The sequence below is a fragment of the Mytilus californianus genome, unplaced genomic scaffold (genome assembly GCF_021869535.1).
Source record: "Mytilus californianus isolate M0D057914Y unplaced genomic scaffold, xbMytCali1.0.p SCAF_2, whole genome shotgun sequence".
Classification (NCBI taxonomy): Eukaryota; Metazoa; Mollusca; class Bivalvia; order Mytilida; family Mytilidae; genus Mytilus; species Mytilus californianus.
The window spans coordinates 97256357-97278490 of record NW_026262668.1 but is presented as its reverse complement, the minus strand read 5'-3'; the positions used below and the strand labels follow the sequence as shown (position 1 = coordinate 97278490).

Below are 22134 nucleotides of genomic sequence, written 5' to 3'. Positions count from 1 at the left end.
TTCTTTGATATGCCAAATCTAACTGTGTATTTAGATTTTTAATTTTGGGTCCTGTTTTTTAAATTTGTCTACATTAAGGTCCAAAGGGTCCAAAATTAAACTTAGTTTGATTTTAACAAAAATTGAATTCTTGTGGTTCTTTGATATGCTGAAACTTAACATGTATTTAGATTTTTGTCGAGCCTGCGACTTTTGTCGCAGAAAGCTCGACATAGGGATAGCGATCCGGCGGCGGCGGCGGCGTTAGCTAACTTTTTAAAAGCTTTATATTTTAGAAGATGGAAGACCTGGATGCTTCATACTTTGTATATGGATGCCTCATGTTACGAAGTTTCAGTCAGTCACATGTCCAATGTCCTTGACCTCATTTTCATGGTTCAGTGACTACTTGAAAAAAAAGTTCAGATTTTTTGTAATGTTAAATTCTCTCTTATTATAAGTAATAGGATAACTATATTTGGTATGTGCGTACCTTGCAAGGTCCTCATGCCCGTCAGACAGTTTTCACTTGACCTCGACCTCATTTCATGGATCAGTGAACAAGGTTAAGTTTTCGTGGTCAAGTCCATATCTCAGATACTATAAGCAATAGGTCTAGTATATTCAGTGTATGGAAGGACTGTAAGGTGTACATGTCCAACTGGCAGGTGTCATCTGACCTTGACCTCATTTTCATGGTTCAGTGGTTATAGTTAAGTTTTTGTGTTTTGGTCTGTTTTTCTTATACTGTATGCAATAGGTCTACTATATTTGGTGTATGGAATGATTGTAAGGTGTACATGTCTAGCTGGCAGGTGTCATCTGACTTTGACCTCATTTTCATGGTTCAGTGGTCAAAGTTAAGTTTTTGAGTTTTGGTCTTTTTTAGCTCACCTGGCCCAAAGGGCCAAGTGAGCTTTTCTCATCACTTGGCGTCCGTCGTCCGGCGTCGTCCGTCGTCGGAGTTAACTTTTTACATTTTGAACTTCTTCTAGAGAACCACTGAATGGAATGAAACCAAACATGGCATGAATGTTCCTTATGAGGTGCTGACCAAGTGTTGTTACTTTGTAGCCGATCCATCATCCAAGATGGCCGCCAGCGGGGGACTTAGTTTAACATAGGACCCTATGGGAAATGCATACAAATGACTTCTTTTAGTGATCCACTGAATGGAATAAAACCAAACATGGCATGAATGTTCCTTATGAGGTGCTCACCAAGTGTTGTTACTTTGTAGCCGATCCATCATCCAAGATGGCCGCCAGCGGGGGACTTAGTTTAACATAGGACCCTATGGGAAATGCATACAAATGACTTCTTTTAGAGAACCACTGAATGGAATAAAACCAAACATGGCATGAATGTTCCTTATGAGGTGCTGACCATGTGTTGTTACTTTGTAGCCGATCCATCATCCAAGATGGCCGCCATCGGGGAACTTAGTTTAACATAGGACCCTATGGGAAATACATACAAATGTCTTCTTTTAGAGAACCACTGAATGGAATGAAACCAAACATGGCATGAATGTTCCTTATGAGGTGCTGACCAAGTGTTGTTACTTTGTAGCCGATCCATCATCCAAGATGGCCGCCAGCGGGGGACTTAGTTTAACATAGGACCCTATGGGAAATACATAAAAATGTCTTCTTTTAGAGAACCACTGAATGGAATGGAACCAAACATGGCATGAATGTTCTGTATGAGATGCTGACTAAGTGTTGTTACTTTGCAGTCGGTCCATCATCCAAGATGGCCGCCAGCGGGGGACTTAGTTTAACATAGGACCCTATGGGAAATACATACAAATGTCTTCTTTTAGAGAACCACTGAATGGAATGAAACCAAACATGGCATGAATGTTCCTTATGAGGTTCTGACCAAGTGTTGTTACTTTGTAGCCGATCCATCATCCAAGATGGCCGCCAGCGGGGGACTTAGTTTAACATAGGACCCTATGGGAAATACATACAAATGTCTTCTTTTAGTGAACCACTGAATGGAATGAAACCAAACATGGCATGAATCTTCCTTATGAGATGCTGACCAAGTGTTGTTACTTTGTAGCCGATCCATCATCCAAGATGGCCCCCAGCGGGAGACTTAGTTTTACATAGGATCCTTTGGGAAATACATAAAAATGTCTTCTTTTAGAGAACCAATAAATGGAATGGAACCAAACATGGCATGAATGTTCCTTATGAGATGTTGACCAAGTGTTGTTACTTTGCAGCCGATCCATCATCCAAGATGGCCGACAGCGGGGGACTTAGTTTAACATAGGACCCTATGGGAAATACATACAATTGTCTTCTTTTAGAGAACCACTGAATGGAATTGAACCAAACATGGCATGAATGTTCCTTATGAGTTGCTGACCAAGTGTTGTTACTTTGCAGTCGATCCATCATCCAAGATAGCCGCTAGGGGGGGGGGGGGGGGCTTAGTTTAACATAGGACCCTATGGGAAATACATACAAATGTCTTCTTTTAGAGTACCACTGAATGGAATGAAACCAAACATGGCATGAATGTTCCTTATGAAGTGCTGACCAAGTGTTGCTACTTTGTTGCCGATTTACTGTTCAAGATGGCCACCAGGATATTTTATTAAATAACAGGACCAATATTAATCAAAATTTGGCCTCAATCATTATTTGGGTATCTGTTATGATTTTTATCTATCTTTACATGATTTCTAAAACCAAAGTAGAGTCAGGTGAGCGACACAGGCTCTTGAGAGCCTCTAGTTTCTAATACTGCATGCAATAGGTCAGCTATATTTGGTGTATGGAATGATTGTAAGGTGTACATGTCTAGCTGGCAGGTGTCATCTTACCTTGACCTCATTTTCATGGTTCAGTGGTCAAAGTTAAGTTTTTGAGTTTTGGTCTTTTTTTTCTAATACTATATGCAATAGTTCAACTATATTTGGTGTATGGAAATATTTTATGATCTATATGTCAGTCACGCAGGTTTTATTTGACCTTGACCTCATTTTCAAGGTTCATTGCTCAGTGTTAAGTTTTTGTGTTTTCGTCTGTTTTTCTTAAACTATAAGCAATAGGTCAACTATATTTGTTGTATGGAAGAATTGTTAGCTGTACATGCCTGCCTAGCATGGTTCATCTGACCTTGACCTCATTTTCATGGTTCATTGGTCAATGTTTAGTTTTCTTGGTTAATGTTAAGTTTATGTGACAGTTGTAATAAAGCTTTATATTTAGGACTATCAACATAATATCAATGATTAGTAAAGAAAGCGAGACATTTCAGCGTGTGCACTCTTGTTGATTATGGCCCAGTTTTCAAGTTGTTCCAAGTTGGGGTCCAAAATTAAACTTTGTTTGATTTCAACAAAAATTGAATATATGGGGTTCTTTGATATGCTGAATTTCAACATGTATTTAGATTTTAGATTTTTGGCCCAGTTTTCAAGTTGGTCCAAATTGGGGTCCAAAATTAAACTTTGTTTGATTTCTACAAAAATTGAATATATGGGGTTCTTTGATATGCTAAATCTAACCATGTATTTAGTTTTTTTATTTGTGGGCCCGCTATCAAATTGGTTCATATTGAGGTCAAAAGGGTCCAAAATTAAACTTTGTTTGATTTCATCAAAAATTGAATTATTGGGGTTCTTTGATATGCCAAATCTAACTGTGTATTTAGATTTTTAATTTTGGGTCCCGTTTTTTAAATTGGTCTACATTAAGGTCCAAAGGGTCCAAAATTAAACTTAGTTTGATTTTAACAAAAATTGAATTCTTGGGGTTCTTTGATATGCTGAATCTAAACATGTGTTTAGATTTTTGATTATGGGTCCAGTTTTCAAGTTGGTCCAAGTTAGGGTCCAAAATTAAACTTTTTTTGATTTCAACAAAAATTGAATATATGGGGTTCTTTGATATGCTGAATCTAACCATGTATTTAGATTTTTTATTTGTGGGCCCCGCTATCAAATTGGTTCATATTGAGGTCAAAAGGGTCCAAAATTAAACTTTGTTTGATTTCATCAAAAATTGAATTATTGGGGTTCTTTGATATTCCAAATCTAACCTTGTATTTAGATTTTTAATTTTGGGTCACGTTTTTTAAATTGGTCTACATTAAGGTCCAAAGGGTCCAAAATTAAACTTAGTTTGATTTTAACAAAAATTGAATTTTTGGGGTTCTTTGATATGCTGAATCTAAACATGTGTTTAGATTTTTGATTATGGGCCCAGTTTTCAAGTTTGTCCAAGTTGGGGTCCAAAATTTAACTTTGTTTGATTTCAACAAAAATTGAATATATGGGGTTCTTTGATATGCTGAATCTAAATATGTATTTTGATTTTGGACATTGGACCATAATAGGTAAATTAAAAAAATTCAAGTTCTTAGACCACATTCTTTCTGTGTCAGAAACCTATGCTGTGTCAATTATTTAATCACAATCCAAATTCAGAGCTGTATCAAGCTTGAATGTTGTGTCCATACTTGCCCTAACTGTTCAGGGTTCGACCTCTGCGGTCGTATCAAGCTGCGCCCAGCGAAGCATTTTATTAGTTATTGTCCCTGAATGTCAACTTTTAACAAATTTTGCAGATTTTGTTTATCTTCAAAGAAGTAAGTTCGGTAAGGGCCATATTGGGCCCCGATTATTAAGTTCAATGTTTCAAGAGAAAAAATGTGTTAAGTTGATATAAGGACATGTGAGAAAGTCAAATAGAACTTTTTTTGTCCAAGTTTTATTTTGAAGTGTTGATTTTTACATCCCAAAGAGGCCAAAAATAGAGATTTTTGCAAAATTTGGAAAAATTGTACGGATTGCAATCAAATTAAGGCCTCTGAAACAGTGTGCAGGCATCGACAAACTAAATATTAAAGTCAGATATGTAAAATGTTAAAACAAACATTACATGTAAAGATCTTTTTTGTCGACGCATGTGCTCTATGTTTCCTGTCAAACAAAATAATGAAAATTTACCTGTTTCATTAAATTTTCTTGGAAAATCAAAATGAGTGCTATTTGTGATGTCATGAATTGAACACAAGTAGTTAAATTTTCAACAAAAAGACATATTTTCTAACTAGTCATTGTATTAGCTATTATTCATTGTGATATTGGTCAATAAATCCTAATTTGAAATTGTAGCTAGAAATGGGGCCGTTTGAGGGCTTATCAAACCTACTCCTTTATTGTAGATAGAGATAAACTTAAAACAGTTAAAATGGACAGAAATTTAATAATAAGATCAACAAATAATTCAGCATGGTTGATATCCTCAATTGACCCCTTATCAGGTTATTGCCTTTTAAAAGATGATTGTTTACCCTTTTTTTGCAGAAACTGTAAAAGATAGAGAGAATCTTTAAATAGTTAAGTTTCAACAAAATTATTTCGACAGAAAGGCCAAATGACCAAAATTGTCAATTGACCACTTTTATGAGTAATTTGCTTGAAGGACGATTTTTACCAATTTTAGTGTTTTTTGGCAGAAACTATAACAGAAAAAGAATAATTGTAAATGTCAAAAATGTACAGCAAAATAAGATCTACAAAATTATCCTGTCATTTTACCCTTTTTATGAGTTATTGTCCCTGACATTTTTTACTAATTTTTTGCTTTTTTTGCAGAAACTATAATAGAGAAATTGTTAATAGTAAAAATGTTTAGCATAATAAGATCTACCCAGTAAGTTAGCATGGCCTTAAATGTTTATTGACCCCTTTTAGGAGTTAAATGCCCTTTGCTATTATTTAGATCAATATGATAGGTAGTAAGAAATTGTGAATAGCAAAAATGGTCATTGCTACAAGATCTACAAAAATGAGAAAATGACAGGACTCATTAGAGGACTCTTAATAGATTATAAGCCTTATTAAAATGACAATTCTTTTCTTATTTCTAGTTTTTGTCCATTATCTCGAAAATTATAATAGACAGGTAATGTAGAAACTTTAAACAGCAAAATTTGACAGGTGCATTTTAGGGGCTCAAGTGTCTGCATATAAAATATGAATTGGTTTCTAAGCAGTTTTATAATATGAATAGCATATAGACATGAGAAATTATATTTAATTTTACTCCTTTGAAATTTTTATTAATTTAATTCAAACTTGACCAGAATAATTACTAGGTAATTTATTGTAAACACTGCATCAGATGGTTGTCAGATGAATCTTTTGATGAAGCATACCGTTGATAACTAGTCAAATGGGAGAGACATGCTTTTATTTAAAAAAAAAACATTTTACTTTTTACTTCTTATGATCAGAATAACATTTTGTAATAAAAAAAATCTGTTTTCTTTTAAAAATTTTCCTTACAGAACTTTAACTTACAAAGAGCCATTATTATGAAGGTACATTAACATGATTTTATAATAAGTGAATAAACATGATAAAACATGTCAATAATGAATTAAAACTTAATGTTCCAAGAAGTTAAATTATTATGGTACAAAACACCTTAGCCTATTCAGGCTTGAATGATCAGCCTGGCGAGAACTTTTTTTTAATAAACTTATATCAAGGAAGAGTTCAAATCTTTTATGGGAATTATTATTATTTTGATATCATTAATATTACCTGATATGGTGTTTTAAATTAATGCAGTTTTTCAGTATTTGATCAGAAAATATTTTAATACACAATATTGTGTTATTATCACATATTTGTTACGAATACGTTGGGTTTTGCATATGCAATAACCTCAAAATTTCCCGGGGCAAAAAAGAGGTTATTGGTTATTGTGCCCTGATTCCAAATGACGTGACGTCATTGCGTCCTTAACGACAATGGCGAACAATGACGGTGCTCGTTTCATCGCAGTGGAGGAAAGCGATACGGCAGACTTTGTAGAGGAAATGAAAAACGCTAACACAAGGAAAAAAACTGAAAGTGACATTAAAATTCTAAAGGAGTGGTTAAAAAGTGCCGGAGAATTACGCAATCCAGAGGATATTCCAGTTGAAGCGATGAATATGTATCTGGCAAGATTTTACATAGCCGTACGTACAAAAGATAAGAAAGAATATGAGCCAGATTCGCTAAAGTGCATTCAATCATCCATAAATAGATATCTGAATGGAAAAAACAACATCAGTATTATAAAGGACAAGGAATTTGCTCACTCTCGGGATGTTCTATGGGCGAAGCGCAAAGCATTGAAAGGGAAAGGACTTGGAAACAAAAAAAGACGTGCAGACCCCTTCACTTCTGATGAAATTGATTCCTTGTTCAACAAAAATCTGCTAGGAATAAGTAAGTTTTAAAAATCAAGTATTAATAAAGTATTTAAGATTTATTTTATAGTTAAAACGCAGTTCCCGTTTTATAATGGGATAGTAATTAAAGTCCGTCAAAAGTTTCAGTTATACAATAACTATAGTTGTATTTTTAATATTATGCCTATTCTTTATTATAAATTAAAAAGTGATTTCCAGAGAATCTCCTCTCAATTAATAGAATTTCTTTGAATAAAAGAAAAAAGGTAGTTGTATTTGTATAATGTAAGTAAACTTGAATATAAATTATTCATATTTGGAAGGCCATATATATATACATGTAATTTCGCATAATTTCATATTCAATGTATGTTATTTTAGGTAACCCTGAGCCTTAACAAACACAATATGGTTAAATAACTGTCTCCATTTTGGAATGAGAAGTAGACAAGAGCATACAGATATGTTATTTGGTGATGTAACCATGAAAGCAACATCTGAAGGAAAGCACTATCTTGAATATTCTGAAAGAATGACAAAAACAAGACAAGGGGAGTCTGGAAATACAAGGTCGTTTGCACCTAAAATGTTTGAAAACCCAGGTAAATACCGTATAGAATTACATCATGATATTTTAATCTTACAAAAACACGTATTTGTAATATCAATTCATATTAACTTACAATAAAACTACTTTGCAGCAATCGGAACAGAACACAAAAAAAGCCGAAATCGTATTCTTAATACATAACAAAACATATATTCTCTGCGATTTACATTAAAGAATATTTGAAAAAAAATGTTATATGTTTTGAAAAAAGAAGTTTCTTCTTTTATTTTGTATGTTTAATCATTGGTCTTCTTTGTAGGTGACCCAAGATGTCCTGTAAATGCATTTAAAGAGTTCATGAAAAGACAGCCTGTTGATACTTTGACACCAGACAGTAGGATGTATCTGTCAACACTTCACAATATTACCCCTGACAGCACTCTCCCATCTATTAGAGCATTGTGGTTCAGTAAACAACCACTGGGAAAAAACAAGCTTGGTGACTTGGCAAAAACTATGTCTCTTAAAGCTGGTCTCACAGGCCGTAAAGTTAACCACAGTGCCAGAAAAACAACAGTTACTTCATTATTACAATCTAACGTTGAAGCTACCCAGATAATGCAGTTGACTGGACACCGTAATGTTCAATCTATAAACCAATATAGCTCTGCTTCTCTAGCAAGGTTGGGCGGAAAATACCACCCCCGGTATTTACCAGTGGTATTTACCGGTATTTACCGCCCCGGTCAATACTCCTCAAGTGGTCAATACTGGCAAATACTGGACAATTGAAATTTTCATGGTCCTTTTGACAGATTTTACTATCAATGTTAGTTAAATCTTAGTTGATAGGGGAAATTATTTTAACTTTATTCATATGGCATGATTCAGTTTATAAAAAGGATTGATATTGGTATGTTTTATCAACTATTAGCATGAATAATGACTTATTCAGTTCTTATGGGTAATGATATAACATAGTTTAGGTATGAATATAAAATTGCTATATCAGTCATGTCAGTTATTTCAACATGTATAAAATATATATTTTTTTTTCTTGAAAAGGTTTGATTTTAACAGGTAAATAGAATTACAGGTGACTAGATTATCAGGGCATTACCTATTAAATGGCAAGCAGGTGTCAAAAGTTTATTCAGTATTACAACTGTCCCCTAATAAATGTTGACATAACAGGAAAAAAGTCATAAAAGTTATTTTTGAAGACTGTTTTAATAAAACAATTATTTTATTCCTGACTAATCAACTGCATGATAAATATCTTCTAAAACTAAATCATGTAAATACAGAAAAGTGAAATTTTGAAGGATCTATACTTTGGCTGCTGTTTTCTTTTTCTTTAATTTTATTCTAATAATCACTGTCCATGATGTGTTCATGTATAATTTCAATTTATATAAGAAAAGATAACATTAAAAAAGTATAATTTTGACTTGAAAACTTTCATATTTTCATGACTAACAGTAATTGAATGTAGGGCTAAATATCACAGGACAGAAAGTCACAATGCAATTTTGAAAGAACTATTTCTTTGATTAAGAAAAGACTAATTTTTAAGACATTGTTTTATTACATTTGCTGAAATAACTGTTAAGAAAACAAGCTGTCATAGTCTTTTTCTTGACTGGCTTCATGGTACCAAGAAATATCCTTTGTAGGATTAATATTTAATAAATCTTCATTTAACCATGTTCATTATCAATCTCATAAACATTACAATGAATTCATTTCAAGGATTTTCCCTTACATATTCAAAAACTTGTGAACTAATTAATTGTGAGTTTTTGTCCTTTACAATGTAACTGTCCTGTGAATATATTTGTCCATTTACCCTGTAGTTGGACCAGGTAGGGACTGTATTTAATAGTAATATCTTAACAAAATTTCAATTGACCAGTATTTGCCAGTATTGACCAGTATTTGCCAGTATTTCCCGGTATTTACCGGTATTTACCGCTGGCCTGGTCAATACTAGTATTGACCGCTTTTTTGCCAACCTTGTTCTCTAGAGCAGCAAGAAAAAATGTCAAACATTTTGAGTGACATCTCTTCTGGTAACCGAGGATCTATAATTAATAAACATGAAAATATCTCTAATCAGCCAAGTACATCCATTCACAATATTGAACAATTAACAGATGATGATTTAACAAATGTAGATGTCGATGCAATGGTTGCTTGTATTGAAAGTTATGAGGAGAATTCTGCTACAATGGCAACTAGTAACAATGCACAACCAACAGTTATAGATTTAGCCCCGATTATGCCAAATTCTCGCGTTTGTGTATTGCCATATTCAAAAATAAGTGGAAATGTGACAATAAATTTCTATGGAGTAAATGATAAAAACTAAATTTGAAAATGTGATAAAACTTTTGTGATAAAATTTTTAAGATTTTACCTGTTATATTTCATTAAATTGTTATAATTGAACTTTTTTCTCTTTTCTGCAGAACTTAAATATGTGATAAATAGATTATAACATGTCTTTTCCATATTGGCCCTGGTATCATCCCTCGACCCATATCGGCCCTCGGCTAAAGCCATGAGGCCGATATGGGAGTCTCGGGATGATACCAGGGCCAATATGGAAAAGGGCATGTTATTATCTATACTTACTAGGAAAAGGGATAAAAACATGTTATACATGTAGCTATTTTTATTAATTTTACTTTGATATTTCTGTGTGATTATTTTCCATTAAAGCTACTTTAATATTAGAGATGAGGTTTTCCAGTTGAATAGGGCGAGACTATGATGACACCATAAGCCTTGGGGAATAGCGTCAAACAAATTATCTATGGTCTTTAAACTCTAGGAACCTTCTTGGCTACATCTAATCTCAGCGATATTACCTTTCAATTAGATTGTAGCAGGAAGACTCCCTCTTGTTTATAAATAGAACCATAGATAATCTATAAGTTTCAGAAATGCTTAAGCTTTTAAAGGAAGATAAATAGCAAAAACCATAATTTTTAACATGTTATTAAAATTCCTACTCTTTCTAACTACATGTAGTATGAAGAAGATCATTGTAGAAGATAGTAGATGACAAATATTCTTTTGAGCCCCTAGTTACTTCATTAATTAATTTTCCAGAACTTGAAGGATGTATTAGCAGACTTGATACCAGAAAAACAGAAAGAAGTTGTAGCATTAAGAAAGGAGTATGGTAACAAGAAAGTTGGTGAAGTTACACTTGATATGGTAATAAAATCAATATTGATACACATCAGGATAATTGTATAGTAATGTTGATAAAAAATTAGAAAAAAAAACCAGAAAAATGTGAGGAAAACTCTTCCTTAAAAGTCAATTTTCATTTAACAAAGCCATTTCATTAGAAACTAAGAAATTATGCAGAAAAAAATGCACAACAACACAGTATAAATGTAATCATGCCAGCTTACATTTTAAATCTAAGTATTGGGTTGGTAAAACTTAAAAATAATGTGTTGCGTTAATAATCTTAAAAAAAAAATTTTGGTTTATACGAATTATTTCGTTACTACATGTACAAACTTGAGAAAAAAAGACATTGTAATATTACTTTGCATCTGAATGTGCCTGTCCATTGGTTTGCAAACACATCTTGTCACCTCAGTATGAATTTTGGTGTAGTCACTTTAACCGTTCTCGAGTTATGCCCCTTTACAAATGGAAAAATTGCTGAGTTTTTTGTTGCCGTTCTCTAACTTAAGTAAGCCTCAACCAAATATTATGAAACTTATACACAATGCTTATTACCACAAAACACAGATCAAGTTTGAATTTTGATGTCATCACTTAAACTGTTTTAGAGTTATGCTCCTTTACAAATGAAAAAATTGTTGAATTTTTCGCTTCTGTTCTCTAACTTAAGTTACACCGTAACCTCAACCAAATGTTATGAAACTTATACACAATGCTTATTACCACAAAATACAGATCAAGTTGAATTTTGGTGGTGTCACTTTAACCATTCTAGAGTTATTTCCCTTTACAAAAGGAAAACTTAAGTTTGCCTCAACCAAATGTTATGAAACTTATACACAATGCTTATTACTTCAAAATACAGATTGAGTTTGATTTTTGGTGGTGTCACTTTTACCGTTCTAGAGTTACGCCCTTTACAAATGGAAAAGTTGCTGAATTTTTCGTTTCCATTCTGTAACTTAAGTTTGCCTCAACCAAATGTTATGAAACTTATACACAATACTTGTTACTACAAAACTCAGATCGGTAACAAATTTGGGTAGCGTCACTTGTACCGTTCTTCAGTTATGTCCCTTTATAACTTAATATTATATGCAAGCGGGGGCATCATCTGTGTCCCATGGACACATTCCCCTTTTATTCATTATACATGTACTTGATTTATAAGATGAGAAGTTTTAGTAAGAATATTAAGCAACAAGAGAATTATACTACTTTCGGAAGACTACTCTAATGTTTTTTTTAGTTTTAAAGCTCTTTACGCATATTTTTATGCCCCAACCGTAGCAGAGGGGGCATTAAGTTTTACCCTTGTCTGTCTGTACTACATCCCTAAGTTGGTTTCCGTTCTCTAACTTTAGTTTGCCTCAACCAAATATTATGAAACTTATACACAATGCTTATTACCACTAAATACAGATCAAGTTTGAATTTTGGTGGCATCACTATATATATGCCCCTTTACAAAGTTTCCGTTCTCTAACTTAAGTTTGCCTCAACCAAATGTTATGAAACTTATACACAATGCTTATTACCACAATATACAGATCAAGTTTGAATTTTGGTGCCGTCACTTTTACTGTGCTAGAGTTATATATGCCCTTTACAGCTAAATTTTTCATTTTTTTTTCTAAATATCAAGTAATTTTTATACGACCGCAAAAAAATTTTGTGGTCGTATATTGGTATGACGTTGGCGTCGTCGTCGTCGTCCGAATACACATTGGTTTTCGCACTCTAACTTTAGTTTAAGTGAATGGATCTTTTTGAAATTTGACCATAAGGTTAAATACCACAAAAGGAAGGTTGGGATTGATTTTGGGGGTTATGGTACCAACAGTTAAGGAATTAGGGGCCAAAAAGGGGCCAAAAATAAGCATTTTCTAGTTTCCAGACAATAACTGTGGAACGGTGTATGGATCTCTCTGAAATTATACTACAAGTTTCCATACCACAAAGGGATGGTTAGGATTTGCTTTGGGGGGTTATGGCTCAAACCGTTTAGGAATTAGGGGCAAAAAAGGGGGAAAAACAAGGTTGTACTGGTTAATGGACAAATACTTTAGTACATAACATAATTTAAAGCAGTGTAAGGGAGATAAATCAAATACCTCTTTGAAATTATCTCCCTTACACTGCTTTTAAATTATATATAAAGCAGTGATTTTGCTAGCGCTCGTCATTTTCGTCATTTATGAAATGGTTTTCAAAATGACGAAAGTATTCCAAATCAATTTCGTCACTTTAATTTGGAAAGAGTAAAAATATTTTCGCATGAAAATACTATAATTCTACCTGTCTTATTGTTTCTGACAAGTTTATGACCCTCAGCTAATTAACATTTACAACAGGTGTTATAAGTTCTGATTACAGATAATCCGCTTATCGCCATTGGATGGGTCACTAATCCGTTAATTATTTATCAACCTCATAATTGATCATCATAATTATTTTCCCCAGTAAAACCAGTCAGTCGGCATTTCAATTTCAATATTTATCAAACGAGAACAATTTGCAGTTCTTTTGTCGTAGTTTCGTCATTTTGAGTTTTCCCTCGGACAGTTCGCATTTTAATTTCAATATTTCTCAAACGATCACAATTTGCAGTTCGCTTGTCGTAGTTTCGTCAAATGAACGTATTTTCGTCATATTTGATATAACTTTTAATCAAAAACTTTCGACAATTTCGATTAAAAAGAAAGAACTTTATTCATAACATTCAGAAATGTTTTCAAGCGTCAAACAGGTGCTTCCTTTACGATGAACTGCGCATGCGCGAAAGTATTCTTATGACTTTAAAGACACTAAAACGTAAAACACGAAATAATTAAGTATCAAACTAAACGAGGGAGACAAATATGGTTCTTATTTAGCAAATTTGATTTAAAAAATGATAATTTGCTGCCTTTTTTAAACACGAACCAATCCGTAGATGAATCCGGATTCATTCTGAATTTATTATCCACTTGTCACTTCCCGTTTTCATTTTATTTGGAAATCGAAAGTAAACGTGATCTATTCATGATAAATTTACAATTTAAAGTCATTAGAATAGTTCCAATAAGGATTTGTACAAATTCTTGTTTCCAACTTTACAGAATTAATTCTAAATATCGCTTTAAAACATTTTTAAAGATAATGAGTATGAATAATGCAGTGAAATAGTCCTTACAAGTTCATTTATGCTGTGATTCCTGGTTTAAGGTTCATGTGGACCCTTCGTCTAAAATGGCTGCATTTTCACCTCAAAATTTACTCTGAGTACAGACAAACCTGTGCATCTGGAAAAGTTTTAAGGCATAGCATGCCCTAGATAAATAAAATTCAAATATATTTTATGTTTTAGAAAATTAAAAACTTAACCGGATTTTGCAGTGCACTTTTTTTCATTCCACCAGAAGGTGCCAAAATAAACAAAGTTGGGAAAGAGGTTTGAGAACTTCCCCACAGGTAATAATTGAAGTGAACTGTTTTGATTGACATGGACAATAGATGGACAATAGATACCTGACAATAATTGGTGATTTAAACTGTGTACCTGAGTGGACCATATCAAGTGAAACTCAACTGTTTGTTAATTTTATCATCTTCTGCAGGGACGAAAAAAAGTGCACTGCTAAATCCAGTTAAGTTTTAAATTTTCTAAAACATACAATGCATTAGAAGTTTATTTATCTAGGGCATGCTATGCCTTAAAACTTTTCGAGATGCGCAGGTTTGTCTGTCCTCAGAGTAAATTTTGAGGTGAAAATGCAGCCATTTTAGCCAAAGGGTCCACATGAACCTTAAAAAAAAATGGATCCCAACTTCTGCTGATTAGGAATGTACCCTGAATCTAACTGAAGTGAAATTGTGAACTAAATTTCTAGATCTTATATCCTAATCTTCGTATTAAAGTGCCACATCAGTCAAATCATGCAGTACATGTAACTGCCTAGTATGCCTAAGTCCTTCAAAGTCTGACAAAGATGTATAGATAGTAATATATATCCTAGGTCCCTTGCTGCTACCCAAAATAAGGTTGATTTTCATCCCGCGCAAAAGTGACTAAAGCCCTCAAAATCCTAGCTTAAACCCTGTATAAAGTAATGGTTAATGAACAATAAAGATAATTTAAAACAGTGTAAGGGAGGTAATCCAAATACAACGTTTTAGTTACTTCCCTTACACTGCTTTTAAATTATGTTTAAAGAAATGCATATTTATAAAGGAAGACCAGTAAAAATATCTGCAAATGTTGCATCTTTTTTTTTACAAAAAAATCCATATGAAAGATTTGACACTATATTTTTAATTCTATTATAAAATAGATTAAGTTAGCACTATGGTAAATTTAAATGGGTAATTATGGTTGCCAACTCCATTGGAAATTTGAATTGAGATTTTGACCATATCTTGAGGGAAAGAATTTTTTGGGGGAAAAAAAGGGGGGGGGGGGATAAAAAGAAATTGTGGGGGGTCAATTTTTTCTCATTTCAGATTTCAGAAATTAAAAAGAATTATTCTTCAAATATTATTTTTTTTTCAAATTTCAAATATTGAAAAATTTCAAGAAGTAATCTTTAATTGCACAGTATGGCGCATTAGATTTGTAAAATCTTTGATCACATTTATTTATTTGTTATGCCGAATCTAACAGTGTATTTAGATTTTTAATTTTGGGTCCAGTTTTCAAATTGGTCTACATTAAGGTCCAAAGGGTCCAAAATTAAACTTTGTTTGATTTTAGCAAAAATTGAATATATGAGGTTCTTTGATATGCTGAATCTAAACATGTATTTAGATTTTTGATTTTTGGCCCATTTTTCAAGTTGGTCCAAATTGGGGTCCAAAATTAAACTTTGTTTGATTTCAACAAAAATTGAATATATGGGGTTCTTTGATATGCTGAATCTAACCATGTATTTAGATTTTTTATTTGTGGACCCCGTTATCAAATTGGTTCATATTGAGGTCAAAAGGGTCCAAAATTAAACTTTGTTTGATTTCATCTAAAATTGAATTATTAGGGTTCTTTGATATTCCAAATCTAACCGTGTATTTAGATTTTTAATTTTGGGTCCTGTTTTTTAAATTGGTCTACATTAAGGTCCAAAGGGTCCAAAATTAAACTTAGTTTGATTTTAACAAAAATTGAATTCTTGGGGTTCTTTGATATGCTGAATCTAAACATGTGTTTAGATTTTTGATTATGGGCCCAGTTTTCAAGTTGGTCCAAGATAGGGTCCAGTATTTAAACTTTGTTTGATTTCAACAAAAAATTGAATATATGGGGTTCTTTGATATGCTGAATCTAAACATGTATTTAGATTTTTGATTATGGGCCCAGTTTTCAAGTTGGTCCAAATTGGGGTCCAAAATTAACCTTTGTTTGATTTCATCAAAAATTGAATTATTGGGGTTCTTTGATATGCCAAATCTAACCGTGTATTTAGATTTTTAATTTGGGTCCCGTTTTTTTTAAATTGGTCTTCATTGAGGTCCAAAGGGTCCAAAATTAAACTTAGTTTGATTTTAACAAAAATTGAATTCTTGGGGTTCTTTGATATGCTGAATCTAAACATGTGTTTAGATTTTTTGATTATGGGCCCAGTTTTCAAGTTGGTCCAAGTTGGGGTCCAAAATTAAACTTTTTTTGATTTCAACAAAAATTGAATATATGGGGTTCTTTGATATGCTGAATCTAACCATGAATTTAGATTTTTTATTTGTGGGCCCTGCTATCAAATTGGTTCATATTGAGGTCAAAAGGGTCCAAAATTAAACTTTGTTTGATTTCATCAAAAAATTGAATTATTGGGGTTCTTTGATATTCCAAATCTAACCGTGTATTTAGATTTTTAATTTTAAGTCCCGTTTTTTAAATTGGTCTACATTAAGGTCCAAAGGGTCCAAAATTAAACACAGTTTGATTTTAGCAAAAATTGAATTCTTGGGGTTCTTTGATATGCTGAATCTAAACATGTGTTTAGATTTTTGATTATGGGCCAAGTTTTCAAGTTTGTCCAAGTTGGGGTCCAAAATTAAACTTTGTTTGATTTTAACAAAAATTGAATATATGGGGTTCTTTGATATGCTGAATTTAACCATGTATTTTGATTTTGGACATTGGACCATAATAGGTAAATTAAAAAAATTCAAGTTCTTAGACCACATTCTTTCTGTGTCAGAAACCTATGCTGTGTCAAATATTTAATAACAATCCAAATTCAGAGCTGTATCAAGCTTGAATGTTGTGTCCATACTTGCCCCAACTGTTCAGGGTTCGACCTCTGCGGTCGTATCAAGCTGCGCCCCAGCGAAGCATTTTATTAAAATTGGAGTTATCTTCCTTTGTACATGATTATAGTTGAATCAACTACAATCAATGCTTTATACAATGTAATGTTTAATTTTGCCTTCCATTGATAAATTAAAGCAATTTTTACCCTTCATTCCTAAAAATATTTCAAAGTCTACTTTGAAAATTGGAGTTATCTTTCTTTGTGCATAATGGTAGTTGAATCAACTACAACCAATGCTTTATACAATGCAATATTCAATTTTACTTCCTACTGATAAATTAAAGCAATCTTTACCATTCAGTGATTACAAGCTGTTTGATTACTGTTCTAGGGTTATGCCCCTTTACAAATGAAAAAATTGCAAATTTTTTTGTTTCCATTCTCTAAATTGAGTTTGTCTTAAAACTAAATGTAATTTCTAAAAATATCAATGTCATTATTTAAGTAATTTATAAATTTGGAGTTATCTTCCTTTGTCCATGATTATTGTTGAATCAACTACAATCAATGCTTTATACAATGCAATGTTTAACTTTGCCTTCCACTGATAAAACACAGATCAAGTTGAATTTGGGTAGTGTCACTTTAACCATTATTGAGTTATGCCCCTTTATAAATCGAAAGATTGCAAAATTTTTAGTTTCCATTCTGTAGCTTAAGTTTGCCCCAACCAAACATTATGAAATCTATACACAATATTCATTACCACAAAACTAAGATCATGTACAATTTTCTTGTTTCCGTTCTCTAACTTTAGTTTGCTTCAACCAAATGCTATGAAACTTATTCACAATGCTTATTACTACATACTACAGATTAAGTACGAAATTTGGTGGTGTAACTTTTACCATTCTTAGTTATGTCCCTTTATAAACATAAAAATTGCTGAATTTTTTGTTTCCATTCTCTAACTTTAGTTTGTCTCAACCAAATGTTATATAACATATATACACAACCGTTTTAGAGTTATGCCTGTTTACAAATAGAAAAATTGCTGAATTTTTAGTTTCTGTTCTCTACTTAAGTTAGCCTCAACCAAATGTTATGAGACTTACACTCAATGCTTATTACCACAAAACTCAGATCAAGTTCAAATTTGGGTAGCGTCACTTTTACCGTTCTTCAGTTATATCCCTTTATAACTATATGATATGCAAGCAGGGGCATCATCTGTGGACACATGTGGACACTATCCACATTTATTACACATTTAATATGCAATACCAGAAATGTACAAGTTTCTAAATGATGATTTCAGATCTATGGTGGAATGAGAGGAATAAAAGGCTTAGTAACAGAGACCTCAGTCTTGGACCCAGATGAAGGCATCAGATTTAGAGGTTACAGCATTCCTGAGTGTCAGAAAATTTTGCCTAAGGGGAATGCTGGAAAGGGAGAGGAACCACTTCCAGAGGGACTCTTCTGGTTATTATGTACAGGACAAGTGCCATCACAAGAACAAGCAGATGCTATATCTGAGGTACGTTATAGAAAGCCTACTTATCCTCACTCAGGTGTTACAGATGGTGAAAGTCAGTGTAAACCACTTTTAGGCTTAGGTCATGTATTATTACACACGTTATGTTTAAAAGGGTTTTTTTTTTGTCGGCAAATGATTTGTATGTTTCACAAAGCCAATAAAATTTTCCTATTTTCACAAAATTTGGTTGAAAATTAGATAAATTTCATTTATTTGTGACATAAGAATAAGAACATGATATTTTTTTTACCAAAAAAGTCTATTTCTCATCTAGTCATTGTAACAACTAAGGCCATTGAATACTAGTTGGAAATTTTAGCAGTAATAGGGGCCATTTCCATCTACTCCTCAAAATTCATAGAATTTCAGAGACTTGACCCTTCTTCCACCTTGTAAAGAGAGATAACAATTCTTATATATGATATTTATGATAGTACCTTGTAGTCCCTTCTCATAACAGTGGTATAGGTTTGTGCACAATATTTCATTACTTATATAAGAAATTGTATGATATTCTACTTAAAATTTTTACTAATTATACAAACACAAAAAAGTTGCGTTTGTATAATGTTATGTTGTCGTCGTCGTCTGAAGACACATTTGGTTTCCGGACAATAACTTTAGTTTAAGTGAATGGATCTAAATGAAATTTTACAAGAAAGTTCAATACCAAATAAAGGAAGGTTGGGATTGATTTTGGGGGTTATGGTACCAACAGTTTAGGAATTAGGGGCCAAAAAGAAGCATTTTTGCAGTTTCCAAACAATAACTTGTATGTAAGTGTATGGATCTCTCTGAAATTGTACCATAAGGTTCAAACTTCCATACCACAAAGAGAAGGCTGGGATTGAGTTTGGGGGTAATAGCCATAAAGGTTCGGGAATTAGGGGCAAAAAACAAGCATTTTTCTAGTTTCCAGACAATAACTTGTGTTTAAGTGTATGGATCTCTCTGAAATTGTACTACAAGGTTCCATACTACAAAGGGAAGGCTGGGATTGAGTTTGGGGGTAATTGCCCAAAACGTTTAGAAATTAGGGGCAGAAAAGAGGCCAAAAACAAGCATTTTCTAGTTTCCAGACAATAACTTGTGTTCAAGTTTATGGAACTCTCTGAAATTGTACATTTTTCCTGAAAAGAAAATAATCTTCAAAATTTTTAAAAAAAATTGGTGGAGTGGGGATTTTTTTTTCCAATTTTTGTCGAGCCTGCGACTTTTGTCGCAGAAAGCTCGACATAGGGATAGTGATCCGGCGGCGGCTACGGCGGCGGCGGCACGTTAGCTAACTTCTTAAAAGCTTTATATTTTAGAAGGTGGAAGGTCTGGATGCTTCATACTTTGTATATGGATGCCTCATGTTACGAAGTTTCCGTCAGTCACATGTCCAATGTCCTTGACCTCATTTTCATGGTTCAGTAACTACTTGAAAAAAAGTTAAGATTTTTTGTAATGTTAGATTCTCTCTTATTATAAGTAATAGGATAACTATATTTGGTATGTGCGTACTTTGCAAGGTCCCCATGCCCGTCAGACAGTTTTCACTTGACCTCGACCTCATTTCATGGATCAGTGAACAAGGTTAAGTTTTGGTGGTCAAGTCCATATCTCAGATACTATAAGCAATAGGTCTAGTATATTCGGTGTATGGAAGGACTGTAAGGTGTACATGTCCAACTGGCAGGTGTCATCTGACCTTGACCTCATTTTCATGGTTCAGTGGTTATAGTTAAGTTTTTGTGTTTTAGTCTGTTTTTCTTATACTGTATGCCATAGGTCTACTATATTTGGTGTATGGAATGATTGTAAGGTGTACATGTCTAGCGGGCAGGTGTCATCTGACCTTGACCTCATTTTCATGGTTCAGTGGTCAAAGTTAAGTTTTTGAGTTTTGGTCTTTTTTTCTAATACTATATGCAATAGTTCAACTATATTTGGTATGTGCGTACCTTGCAAGGTCCTCATGCCCGTCACACAGTTTTCACTTGACCTCGACCTCATTTCATGGATCAATGAACAAGGTTAAGTTTTGGTGGTCAAGTCCATATCTCAGATACTATAAGCAATAGGTCTAGTATATTCGGTGTATGGGAGGACTGTAAGGTGTACATGTCCAACTGGCAGGTGTCATCTAACCTTGACCTCATTTTCATGGTTCAGTGGTTATAGTTAAGTTTTTGTGTTTTGGTCTGTTTTTCTTATACTGTATGCCATAGGTCTACTATATTTGGTGTATGGAATGATTGTAAGGTGTACATGTCTAGCTGGCAGGTGTCTTCTGACCTTGACCTCATTTTCATGGTTCAGTGGTCAAAGTTAAGTTTTTGAGTTTTGATCTTTTTTTCTAATACTTTATGCAATAGGTCATCTATATTTGGTGTATGGAAATATTTTATGATGTACCTGTCAGTCTTACAGGTTTTATTTGACCTTGACCTCATTTTCAGGGTTCATTGCTCAGTGTTAAGTTTTTATACGACCGCAAAAAAATTTTTGTGGTCGTATATTGGTATGACGTTGGCCTTGTCGTCGTCGTCGTCGTCCGGCGTTGTCCGAAGACACATTGGTTTTTGCACTCTAACTTTAGTTTAAGTGAATGGATCTCTATGAAATTTTACCACAAGGTTCAATGTCACAAAAGGAAGGTTGGGATTGATTTTGGGGGTTATGGTACCAACAGTAAAGGAAAAAGGGGCCAAAAATAAGCATTTTTGTAACTTCCAGACATAACTTGTGTGTTAGTGTATGGATCTCTCTGACATTGTACCACAAGGTTCCATATCACAAAAGGAATGCTGGGATTGATTTTGGGGGTAATTGCCTCAAAATTTTAGGAATTAGGGGCCAAAAAAGGGGCAAAAAACAAGCATTTTTCTAGTTTCATGACAATAACTTGTGTGTAAGTGTATGGATCTTTCTGAAATTGTACTACAAGGTTCCATATCACAAAGGGAAAGCTGGAATTGAGTTTGGGGGTAATTGCCGAAACGTTTAGGAATTGGGGGCCAAAAAGGGGCCAAAAATAAGCACTTTTCTAGTTTCCAGACAATAACTTGTGTTCAAGTGCATGGATCTCTCTGAAATTGTACTGCAAGGTACCATACCACAAAGGGAAGGCTGGGATTGATGATGGGGGTAATTGCCTCAATATTTTAGGAATTAGGGGCCAAAAAGGGGCAAAAAACAAGCATTTTTCTAGTTTCAGGACAATAACTTGTGTGTAAGTGTATGGATCTTTCTGAAATTGTACTACAAGGTTCCATATCACGAAGGGAAAGCTGGGTTTGAGTTTGGGGGTAATTGCCCTAAACGTTTAGGAATTTGGGGCCAAAAAGGGAAGGCTGGGATTGAGTTTGAGGGTGATGAATCATAAGGGGGTTCAAAAAATTTGGGGGGGGGGGTTTTCTTTTTTTCCT

General features: G+C 33.5%; 1 protein-coding gene across 2 annotated transcripts in view; it reads left to right on the top strand.

Moving 5' to 3' along the window:
- LOC127730479 (citrate synthase, mitochondrial-like) overlaps positions 1-22134 on the top strand; it is a 45071-nt gene that overhangs the window by 6909 nt on the left and 16028 nt on the right. For both annotated transcript variants that reach the window (XR_007995118.1, XM_052238908.1), the window contains exons 3-4: positions 10862-10969; positions 18500-18721. Coding sequence is in view for 1 of the 2 variants with exons in the window: in XM_052238908.1 (XP_052094868.1) it covers positions 10862-10969; positions 18500-18721 (330 nt within the window). In the remaining variant the exon portion in view is untranslated. The remainder of the gene's footprint in view (positions 1-10861; positions 10970-18499; positions 18722-22134) is intronic.